Source organism: Lissotriton vulgaris, chromosome 1_1 (assembly GCF_964263255.1).
Source record: "Lissotriton vulgaris chromosome 1_1, aLisVul1.2, whole genome shotgun sequence".
NCBI lineage: Eukaryota > Metazoa > Chordata > Amphibia > Caudata > Salamandridae > Lissotriton > Lissotriton vulgaris.
In genome coordinates this window covers 100,909,652-100,921,412 of record NC_141685.1, presented here as the reverse complement: position 1 = coordinate 100,921,412, position 11,761 = coordinate 100,909,652, and the positions used below count along the sequence as shown (strand labels likewise).

Below are 11,761 nucleotides of genomic sequence, written 5' to 3'. Positions count from 1 at the left end.
GAGCCATTGTGTAAATTCTGATAAGGAATTTTGATCACTGTCCCATATAAAAATAATATCATCTATATAGCGTGACCATTGTATCACTGATTTAAAAAAAGGAGCTTCTTCTTTGAAGATGAATTGGTGTTCTCCACTGCCATCTGATTGATTATTGATAATTGGTAATTGGGAAGGGGCTAATTGGTAAGAATAGCCCCATAGTTTTATGGTAATGTAATAATATTTTGATTCCTTCAGTTATAAGGCCCGTGGCACGAGCTGATCCATCAACCGATACCAGAGTGTTAAAGATGCAGTAAACGATACTCAAAAAATAGGTTATTTCTTGAACACTTGTGCTTCGCTTTAGTTCATGACATATACTGCAGTGGCATTTGTTAATAGTAATACCTACATTTTACCAATGAAGTTTCTCATCTCCAGAGCCCTGACAACATGTCAACTCTGGGTGTGTTTGGTTTATAGGTTTTATCATTAATCCAAAATGTTAGCTGAAAATATCGTTGTTAGTCCCAGTATTGTTCAGTGTTGCTTTTACAGATAGTGTGATCAGGTGTGATTGAATGGTTTTCTTTGTATCTCTTCTTCACCAAATAAAAATCAACAATTTTTCTTTTCTTTTAGTCCACATTGTACTTGCCTCCCACTGTGTATCCTGGTACATCATGTCGCTTTGCTATGTGTACGGAAGTGAACAATCACTGAAAACAAACACTTTTATAATTCTGCAAATACTGTTATCTGTTTTCCTTCTTTACTGCTAGTCCGTGTTCTATCATCTGGCATTTCAATGTCCCACATAATTTGAATTAAAATCTTTTTCCGTATTTCATTCCTCTCACAATAACTGCACTGTTCTGCTCTTGTCTATGTCCTCAGATAGGTCAATATTATTTTTGATGTTCTTAAGTTCTTTCCGGAGTCTCTGTGTTCGCTGATGTGTTAGGAGGTTTGATAAATGACTAAAGTTCTTCCCACATTCACTGCTGTTGAATAGTTTTTCCCCATGTGTGTTTGCTGATGACTTTGAAGGTGTGATAACTGACTAAAGCACTTTGTACATTCAAAGCACTTGAATGGTTTTTCTCCTGTGTGTGTTCGCTGATGTCTTTGTAGTCCTGATAACTGACTAAAGCTCTTGACACATTCATTGCACTTGTATGGTTTTTCTCCTGTGTGAGTTTGCTGATGAATCCTTAATGCCGAAGAACTGCGAAAACTACTGTCACATTCACTACAATGATAGGGTTTTTCCCCTGTGTGTGTTCGCTGATGTGTTTGGAGGCTTGATAAGTGACTAAAGCTCTTCCCACATTCATTGCACTTGAATGGTTTTTCTCCTGTGTGTGTTCGCTGATGTCTTTGTAGTCCTGATAACTGACTAAAGCTCTTGACACATTCATTGCACTTGAATGGTTTTTCTCCTGTGTGAGTTTGCTGATGAATCCTTAATGCCGAAGAGCCGCGAAAACTACTGTCACATTCACTACAATGATAGGGTTTTTCCCCTGTGTGTGTTCGCTGATGTGCTTGGAGGCTTGATAAGTGACTAAAGCTCTTCCCACATTCACTGCAGTTGAATGGTTTTTCCCCTGTGTGTGTTCTCTGATGTCTTTGTAGCCCTGATAATTGACTAAAGCTCTTGACACATTCATTGCACTTGAATGGTTTTTCTCCTGTGTGAGTTCGCTGATGAATCCTTAATGCTGAAGAGCTGCGAAAACTACTGTCACATTCACTACAAGGATAGGGTTTTTCCCCTGTGTGTGTTCGCTGATGTGTTTGGAGGCTTGATAAGTAACTAAAGCTCTTCCCACATTCACTGCAGTTGAATGGTTTTTCCCCTGTGTGTGTTCTCTGATGACTTTGTAGCACTGATAATTGACTAAAGCTCTTTAAACATTCATTGCACTTGAATGGTTTTTCTCCTGTGTGAGTTCGCTGATGATACCTTAATGCTGAAGAGCTGCTAAAACTACTGTCACATTCACTACAATGATAGGGTTTTTCCCCTGTGTGTGTTCGCTGATGACGTTGTAGATGTGATAACAGACTAAAGCTCTTTAGACATTCATTGCACTTGAATGGTTTTTCCCCTGTGTGTGCTCGCTGATGACTTTGTAGATGTGATAATCGGCTAAAGCTCTTCAGACATTCACTGCACTTTAATGTTTTTTTTCCTGTGTGAGTTCGCTGATGATACCTTAGTGCTGAAGAGCCATGAAAACTACTGTCACATTCACTACAATGATAGGGCTTCTCCCCTGTGTGTGTTCGCTGATGTGTTTGGAGGTTTGATAAGTGACTAAAGCTCTTCCCACATTCATTGCAGTTGAATCGTTTTTCTCCTGTGTGTGCTCGCTGATGTCTTTGTAGCACTGATAATTGACTAAAGCTCTTGACACATTCATTGCACTTGAATGGTTTTTCTCCTGTGTGAGTTCGCTGATGAATCCTTAATGCTGAAGCGCCGCGAAAACTACTGTCACATTCACTACAACGATAGGGTTTTTCCCCTGTGTGTGTTCGCTGATGTGTTTGGAGGTTTGATAAGTGACTAAAGCTCTTCCCACATTCACTGCAGTTGAATGGTTTCTCCCCTGTGTGTGTTCGCTGATGACCTTTTAGCACTGATAATTGACTAAAGCTCTTCCCACATTCACTGCACTTGAATGGTTTTTCCCCTGTGTGTGTTCGCTGATGACTTTTTAGGTCTGATAACTGACTAAAGCACTTTGCACATTCACTGCACTTGAATGGTTTTTGCCCTGTGTGTGTTCGCTGATGGCTTTGTAGCACTGATAATCGACTAAAGCTCTTTAGACATGCATTGCACTTGAATGGTTTTTCTCCTGTGTGAGTTCGCTGATGATACCTTAATGCTGAAGAGCCGTGAAAACTACTGTCACATTCACTACAATGATAGGGTTTTTCCCCTGTGTGTGTTCGCTGATGTGTTTGGAGAGTTGATAAGTGACTAAAGCACTTTGCACAGTCACTGCACTTGAATGGCTTTTCCCCTGTGTGTGTTCGCTGATGAATCCTTAATGTTGAGTAACGAGTAAAAATGCTTTCACATTCATTGCAATGGTATGGTTTTTCCCCTGTGTGTATTCGCTGATGTGTTTGTAGATTTTCTAATCGATTACAGCTCGTCCCACAATCACTGCACTGGTATGGTTTTTCCTCAGAGTGTGTTCGCTGATGTCTTTGTAGGTGATCTAATCGACTAAAGCTCTTCCCACATTCACTGCATTTAAATGGCTTTTCTCCGGTGTGTGTTCGCAGATGATTTTGTAAGTGTGATGACTTACTGAAGCACTTTGCACATTCACTGCACTTGAATCTTTTTTCTCCTATGTGGTTCCACAGATGGCTTTGTAGGTGTGACGAGAAAGTAAAACACTTTGCACATTCACTGCACTTGAATGGCTTTTCCCTTGTGTGTGTTTGTTGATGTCTTCGTAGGTTTGATAATCGACTAAAGCTCTTCCCACATTTACTGCACTTGAATGGCTTTTCCCTTGTGTGTGTTTGCTGATGTGTTTTGAGGTTTGATAACCGACTAAAGCTATTGACACATTCATTGCACTTGAATGGTTTGCCTCTTGTGTGCGTTCGCTGATGAATCCTTAATGGTGAAGAGTAACTAAAACTGCGGTCACATTCACTACAATGATAGGGTTTTTCCCCCGTGTGTGTTCGCTGATGACTTTGTAGCTTTGATATTCGACTAAAGCTCTTCACACATTCACTGCATTTAAATGACTTTTCCCCTGTGTGTGTTTGATTATGTCTTTGAAGGTGTGATAACTGACTAAAGCACTTTACACATTCATTGCACTTGACTGGTTTTTGTCCTGTGTTCGTGTGCTGATGAAGCTTGAGTAGTGATGACAAACTAAAGCTCTTGCTGCATGTGTATGATTCTTCTTCCTTGGTTAGTCTCTGTGGGTCGGGTATATATTTGTCTACATCCCATGACTGTATTTCCTGATGGGCCAACATGGCTGTTAAAGCACTTGTGTTTTTCTCACACACTTTATATGTGTGCAGTATTTTGCACGTTTTATTTCTGTTTTAACAATAAAATACAATAGCCACCAAATATTTTCCACACTCCTAATACATAGAATGTGTCTTTGTAGGCGATTGTGCCTTTAGATTGGATTATGGCTATGCACGCTTGCAGGTAAAGATGTATCTTCTTTCTGGCCGGTGCAAATTTGGACAGTCTGTTGTATTGTTACTGTGGTTTGGCCAGAAAGAGTTTACAATTCACCTAGAGCACGGAATGATGGCTTGTCTTTATTTTAGAAAATAGAGCACTGCGGTAATCATATCATACCGATCCCATGATCAAAGTTAGTATTTAACACTTGTTTATACAGGAGGCAGGTTGTTATTGTTGTTGCCTTAATTTTCCTAAGGTCATTTATTCGTCTTTTGGCGTGGAGGTGCACAGCTCAGTCTCTTACAATCACTGAAATGCCCTTGATGCTTCATCCGAGATCTGTCAGTGTGTGCGCAGGTTCCTCTGCCGCCAACTGCGCTGATGTTTTCCTGAATACTGTAGCTCAATATTTCTGCTATTATTGAAGATTTACAGCATTAGCTTCATTATTGATGGCCAATTCACACATTCAAGGCTTGTTTTCTGTTGGATGTAAAGATATTGAAAATTACTAAATTGAAACATAATGGAATGAGAACGTATAATATGTAACTTGTTGTAAAAGACATTTCTGGGGAGATTTACCAAATCTCCACGCAATGCAGCACACAGGCCTCCCCACGCGTAGCTGCGCTGCATGACAGGGAGGGAGCAGAAGAGCACCATATTTTCAAAGATATGGCTCTCTCCTTCCCTTTCCCTTGCGCTGGCACCGATTACAGCAGCCCTGTGCCATGCACACACCTTAGCACCAGAGCGCTAGGGTGTTTGTGTGTGTGAGTCCAGCATAGGTTTTGTACAGGAAGGACACCCTTCTTGTACAAAATACTATGCCTAGACATGAGGGAAACCTTTTCTAATTTTGCATGCATGTTGCACAGTGCACTACGCATGCAAAGTCAGAAAAGGAAGGAGAAATGAAAGCATCTCTCCTTCCAAGCGCCTAGTTTAAAAGGTTGCCGTTTTCTCCCGCTAAACCAAATCTACTGTATTTGATAAATTGGGTTTAGCATGAGAAACAATGGGTGGTTGCATGGGAACCCCCAAGCCCCACCATTGGCAGGACCACATGGTGCAAAGTAACGTGAAGCAGTGCCATGCGATGCTTCACATTACTTTTACGTTATTTGCTGGAAAGAAAATTAGGAAAAAAAGATTTTGCACTGTTTTGTGCCACTTTTGTGATGCAAACACGACGCAAAATCTTAGTAAATCGCCCCCTTCCCTTTGTAACGTAGTAGGGAATATTTCATCATACACAGATATTTAACTAAAAGTTCTGGTGATCAGGTGACATCTTATTAATGTCTGAAAATGAGGTGATTTAACAGTGTTCACAGAGTAACTTAGCAAAGTAAGGGCGCTCACGGAGCACCCAAGTGCTTAAGGTTTTGCTTAAGATAGATGCATACAGTCAAGATTTCATTTTTTTTAAATATATCTTTTTATTATTAACAAACAAAAGAAAATCGCATTGGGAGTACATGATCATACATTTCACTACAAAGTCTGGGTCGTCTCACATTCAGGATAGAATTACAAAATAAAATAAGTTCTTGGGATCAAGGGGAATAATGAGTGTCCAAGTCTCGTCGTCTGGCCGGGGGAGTACAAATACCATCACGGTAAGCATTCCAGGCCCCCCAGACCTTACCTCACTTTTCGGGGCAACCCCTAGCAATATAAACTGCACGCTCTCGAAACATACACCAGTCCAGATCCTGGGTCCATTTGGTACGCTGAGGCGACAGACTGGCTCCCCAAAGTTGTGCAATATTACGCTTCGCAATCATATATGCTAACGAGACCCATTGTTTCAAATATTGATTCAAATCTGTGAGCTCCCAGATGTTTAAAAGGCATCTCCGGGCTTCCGGTTGTATCTCACACCCCAATACTTCCTCCATGACAGTATGTATGGCTCGCCAATACCTCTGGACATTCTCACAGTGCTTCAGGATGTGCATAAATGTAGCCACCTCACCACAGCCTCTCTTACAATCACCACTCGATACCCATCCCATGCGTACCAGACCCAGCCCAGTGACATATGACCTGAGAAGAATCTTCAACTGTACCAATCTGAGCCTCATCTGAATCGCCACCACTCTGGGGGAAGACACCGCTTCAATCCAGTCTTCATCATCCATTTCTAGCCCATCTGCTCCCCCCGCTGCTCTAACACTACCCAACGGATCATCCATTTTGTTGATCAATTTCCTATAAATCAAGGAGATTTTTTTCTCGGGGATGTGGCCGTCTAACACTCGGTCCTCCAGAGGGGAGGCCTCCGGGAGATCTTCATCCTGAGATATATGGGCAAGGAGGGCATGCCTAACCTGCATGTAACGGAAATATTTGTTTTGATGAAGCTGGTATTGTAGTCGGAGGGCCTCGAAGGTCTGTACACCTCCGAGCCCCCAAATATCCTTAATCTGGCTGATCCCCATTAGTTCCCACTTATCGAACCCTTTAGTGGTCCACAAACTCCCTAGTTTCGCTGAGCTAAAAAGGGGGGTAGCCAAAGTCAACTTCCCTTCCCAACCCAGGCTCCTAGTGGCAGAATGCCAGACCCGCCCCGCGTGCGCCGTAGGCCCGGCAAGTGCGAACTTCCCGGACTTAGCATACAGAGCCCTAAGGATGTCTCCATCCGGCGGCTGGCTGCGATCCGTAGCATACCCCGCATCACTGGGTATGCCGTAGACCATCTGATTGATGGCCGCCAGATGTGAAGCCCAATAATATTTCTTCAGATCTGGGAGCCCAATTCTTCCATCATACCATGAGAGAGTGAGCTTAGTAAACGCTATAAGGGGCCTACCGTCCCAAAGAAGCAATCTCTGAAGGGCCTCTATCTCTCGGAAATGTTTACTGGGCACTGGGTCCATAGCATTTTGAAGCACATAAAGAAAACGCGGCAAGGCCATCATTTTGAATAAGACTGCTCTACCCAGAAGCGACAATGGTAGCATCTTCCATCTTTCCACATCCCTGCCGAGCCGAACTAGTGGTGGAAACAAGTTCTCAGTATAGCGCCTCTTAGGGTCCAATGCAATATAAATACTGAGGTATTTGAATCCTACCATTTCAATCTGTAAGGGACAGGTTTGTGGAATCACTGGTGGATCGCCTGACAACACCAACATCACAGATTTTGCCCAATTAATGGCAAATCCCAAATATTTACCGAACGCCGCCAATATATCCAGAAAGACGATCAAAGAAGCTCTAGGCGTGGTAAGATACAGGAGGATATCGTCTGCATAAAGCGAGATTTTATCCTCCCATTCCGGCGACCACCGCAGTCCACGAATCGATCGGTCCCACCTGACCCAAGCCACTAAAGGTTCCAAAGCTAACGCAAAGAGGAGAGGGGACAGCGGGCACCCCTGTCTCCTGCCCCTTTCCAGTTCAAAATCCACCGATTTGCAATTGTTAACGACCACTCTGGCCAAAGGGGCCGCATACAACAATCGAACCCACCCAATGAACTCAGGGCTGAAGCCCAACTTCGCCAATACCGACAACAAGTAAGCCCACTCTACCCGATCAAAAGCCATGGTGGCATCTAGGGACACCAACACAGCCGGCTGCAGCAGATCACGGGACCGACCCAGGACTACGTGAAGTCTCCTAAGATTTAAAGCGGTGTTTCGATGCGGCATGAAGCCCGACTGATCCGGGTGCACCAGCGTAGTGATTACCTTAACAAGTGTAATAGCTAGCACCTTGGCCAGAATCTTAGGTTCAGCATTAAGGAGTGAAATGGGCCTATAGGAGGAGGGAGATGTCCGGGGCTTACCCACTTTGTGTATTACCACGACATTCGCTATCCTCTGGTCGTATGGAAGTTGCCCTATCTTCTTACTCTCCAGGAACATTGCTCGAATTTGCAGGGCGCTTTTCTGGGCATTCAGCTTATGCAACTCAATCGGCACCCCGTTAGGACCTGTCGCCTTCCCAGAGTTTATGCTCTTGATTGCCTGCATTATCTCATCATTTGTAATGGGAGAGTCAATATACTGCCGATGCTCATCAGATAATCGGGGCATAACGATATCCCTAATCATGTCCGCATGCTCAGCTTCTGTAAATTCGTTGGTGGAAGAGTAAACACCCTGATAGTATGAAGAAAAAGAGTCTGCAATATCCTGAGGATCAGTAATGCTATCAGGTCCAACACCCTCCAACTCCGGCACCAACCGAGAGGCACGCTCACCACGCTCCAACCAAGCAATAAGCTTACCAGCCCTGTCTCCATGTTCATATACCCTGCTCTGAACATCATTATGCTGCGTAACCGCACATTCCCTAGAAATGCCGTTATATTCATCCTGCTTAAGTCTCAACTGGTGCAGATCCTCCACTGACGCTGCCTCAGCCACTCGCTTCTCCAAAGCTATAACTTCAGCTTTTACTCTATTAACATCGGCTAGGCGCTGTTTCTTTTTCCCTGCGATTAAAGACAGGACCTCCCCCCGAAGCACCACCTTATAGGCCTCCCATAAAGATTGCGCCAAGTCAACAGTGCCAGCATTATTTTGGAAATACTGCTCCGAGACCTTATGTATCTCTTTCCTAATTACCGGTTCTTTTAAGTGCCAAGCATTAATGGGTGCGACTCTGCCGACGGCAGGCTGCCCCACTTCAACCCGCAACCAGACGGAGGAGTGATCAGAGACGCCCCTTCCCAAGTGCCGAGCCTCCCTAGCAGTGTCCGCCATGGCAGCAGGCAGCAGTATGTAATCCAACCTGGACATAGTGTTGTGTGCCGCAGAGACATGCGTGAAGTTTTTCAGAGCTTATTGCATACTCTCCAACAATCTACTAGACCCAACGATTCCATAAAATCATGCAGCCATTTCTGCAGCGTAGGGAGGACCCTTGGGGGAGAGCGATCCATACTACCATCTACCACTGAGTTGAAATCCCCTCCCAACACAAGGAGGCCAAGCGGCAAGGTCAGAAATACAGCAGTCAAATCCTTGAAGGTATCAGATTGGAGGCCCGGGGGCACATATATGGAAAGTAAGGTGACCGCCTTGCCCCCGACTTTCCCGGAGACCCCTACATATCTGCCCCTCTGATCGGACCATGTGGCCTGAATCTCAAGAGGAAAGGAATTCTTCACCAAAATGCCAACCGCCCTAGAGCCTGTTGTAAAACCCACGTGAGCGACCAGTTTATAGCCCCCTCTATGCAGGGCCATGCAACAATTACCCACCAAGTGCGTCTCCTGCAACAGCGCAACATCCTGGAAGTGGCGCCTAAACAGCTGGCTAACCATACCCCTCTTCATCTAGTCCCCTAACCCATTGACATTCCAGCTCAGCACTCGTATCCCCGACTCCCGGTCAATGCAAGACATTTACCCCACACCACCACATCGTAATGCAGAATCAATCCCCAATGCGAGTCAAAACAAAACTGAAACTTAACATGCCTAGAAAACAACCCTCCCGGAAATCCCTCCCCTCCACCCTGCACCCCTGCATAAGGACTATGCCCAAACCCAACTCACAGTGTGCCTGTCGCCCCACCCAACAGAGACAGCTAAAAGTAGGAAGAGGAGGTGCCCGCCGCCTAGCCGCTCACCCCTCCTCCCAGATGATTCCCACCCGAGAGATATTCAATGTTGGCATTTCTTTCCAAGTACACTTAACAATACCCACCCTCCCAATGTCAAATGATCTGATCAGTCCCTGTTACTAAGGTCTTTTATTCCTGCTCCTGTCGCTCAACTTCTGCCTCCTGGCACCGCTCTTCTTCTCTGTCCACCATTACAGTGTCCAACCAGTCCGACGCCACCTCAGGTTTATCATAGAACCAGGCCTTCCCGTCCTTTTCAACCCGCAGCTTTGCTGGAAAAAGCATAGAATATCTCAAACCTTTGTCCCTAAGCCTCCTCTTAACCGGGAGAAAGTTCTGTTGTAGTCTCTGCACGGCTTGGGTGAAGTCGGGGAAAAAAGAAAGGGTAGTATTCTCATAGCGAAGCGGGTCAGCCGCCCGTGACGCCTGTAAAATCACATCTCGATCACGGAAGTTCAGCACCCTTGCAATCATCGGCGAAGGGGGAGCCCCGGCCTCGGTGGGCCTCCTGGCACTCTATGTGCCCGTTCAACAGTAAAAAAGTTACTGAGGCCCTTAGGTTTGAGGTGATTCAAGACAATGTCCTCCACAAAAAAGTCAGGTGTACGACCTTCCGCCTTTTCCGGTATTCCAAGAATACGGACGTTGTTGCCAATTGCGCCCTTCATAGTCATCCAGCCTGCGACGGGTCTCCTCTCGCGCCGCCTGTAAGGCCCGAACTTCCCTTTGCATCTCCGCCACATCATCCACCAGGCTAGACGTCTTTATATCGAGCGACTTGACTTTTTCACTTGTTTTGGCATGGTCTGCCCGTAGCAAATTGAACTCAAGCTTCACAGTGTCCAACTTGTTATCCAAAGAGTCCATTTTTGCCACCATCGAGGATTCAACCTTATTTATGGCCGCCATGACGCCTTTCAGTGTGGGTTCTGTCCCCTCACCTGGGAATCGCCTCCGAGGGAAGGGGAGTGTCTCTGTTCCACCGGAGAGCCTTTGGGCTGTGTATACCTGTCCAGCTTATTCGTTTGGACGTTTTTCAGCCCTCTCCCGGTTCTAGAGGGGGCCTTTCTAGTCTCCGCTTTTGACGCCATGAAGGTTGCAATAAATGGCCTCCGCTTCCTTCCCGGTGTCACGAGACTTCGCACCTCGAGCAACACTTCACACTTCTCCCATGCCAATAGGCCTTACTCAGCAATAGTCACACTGAGTAGGTCTTCCCAGTTCACCACAACCCCTCGGCAAGAAACAACTGTTGGTGCCGACCTCCGTGCCATGCTGGAACTTCCGCTCGTCACAGCCGCTGTTGTTGCATTAGCGCACAGGCATCCCCCTCACCGCAAACTTTGGCGAAACACTCGACAACACTTCTACGAGGCAAACTACCAGAGACTGCATTACCCAGAATGCCAGGGGCGAACCTTGCTTGATAGGTGAGCGGTGTGCTCCCAGACCTGCTGTTTCTTCAAATGGACTCCCATGAGTCATGGAGCTGACGAGCTCGTGGTTGATGCCCTGCGCGCCAGTGAGCGGTACCAGACCTGAGACGATTTTGGCAACCTATTCAGCAAACCCCTAAAACTAGTCTGTAATCTCTACTGACGAAGGTTAATAAACCTGAAACACTGGTGTCTAGAGATCAGCACCATCTGCGCCAACTTTGGCGAAACACTCGACAACACTTCTACGAGGCAAACTACCAGAGACTGCATTACCCAGAATGCCAGGGGCGAACCTTACTTGATAGGTGAGCGGTGTGCTCCCAGACCTGCTGTTTATCCCCCTCACCGCAGCCCATGGCTCTGACGACATTAAGGTCCAAATCTTCAGATCATGACCAGGGGGGTAGAATTCGCCGTTTCGATCTGAAATTATGCAAGGGAGCAGTTCTTTCGTTCCCCTGTCGAAATTCGTTCTCAGGTGTCAGGATAAAGAGCAGGATTGACGAAAGGAGGAGCGGGTCCTACGGAACTACGCGATCACGCGGCCATCTTGGTC

At 45.7% G+C, this 11,761-nt stretch overlaps 1 protein-coding gene across 1 annotated transcript; it reads right to left on the bottom strand.

Annotated features, from left to right (window-relative positions):
* Positions 1-379: 379 nt before the first annotated feature.
* On the bottom strand, positions 380-8,901 carry LOC147737588 (uncharacterized). The gene is made up of 2 exons (XM_086924564.1): positions 7,723-8,901; positions 380-3,996 (listed from the first exon to the last, which is right to left on the bottom strand). The coding sequence occupies exons 1-2, from the start codon at positions 8,899-8,901 to the stop codon at positions 946-948; spliced, it is 4,230 nt and encodes a 1,409-aa protein (XP_086780690.1). The 3' UTR covers positions 380-945.
* Positions 8,902-11,761: the final 2,860 nt, after the last annotated feature.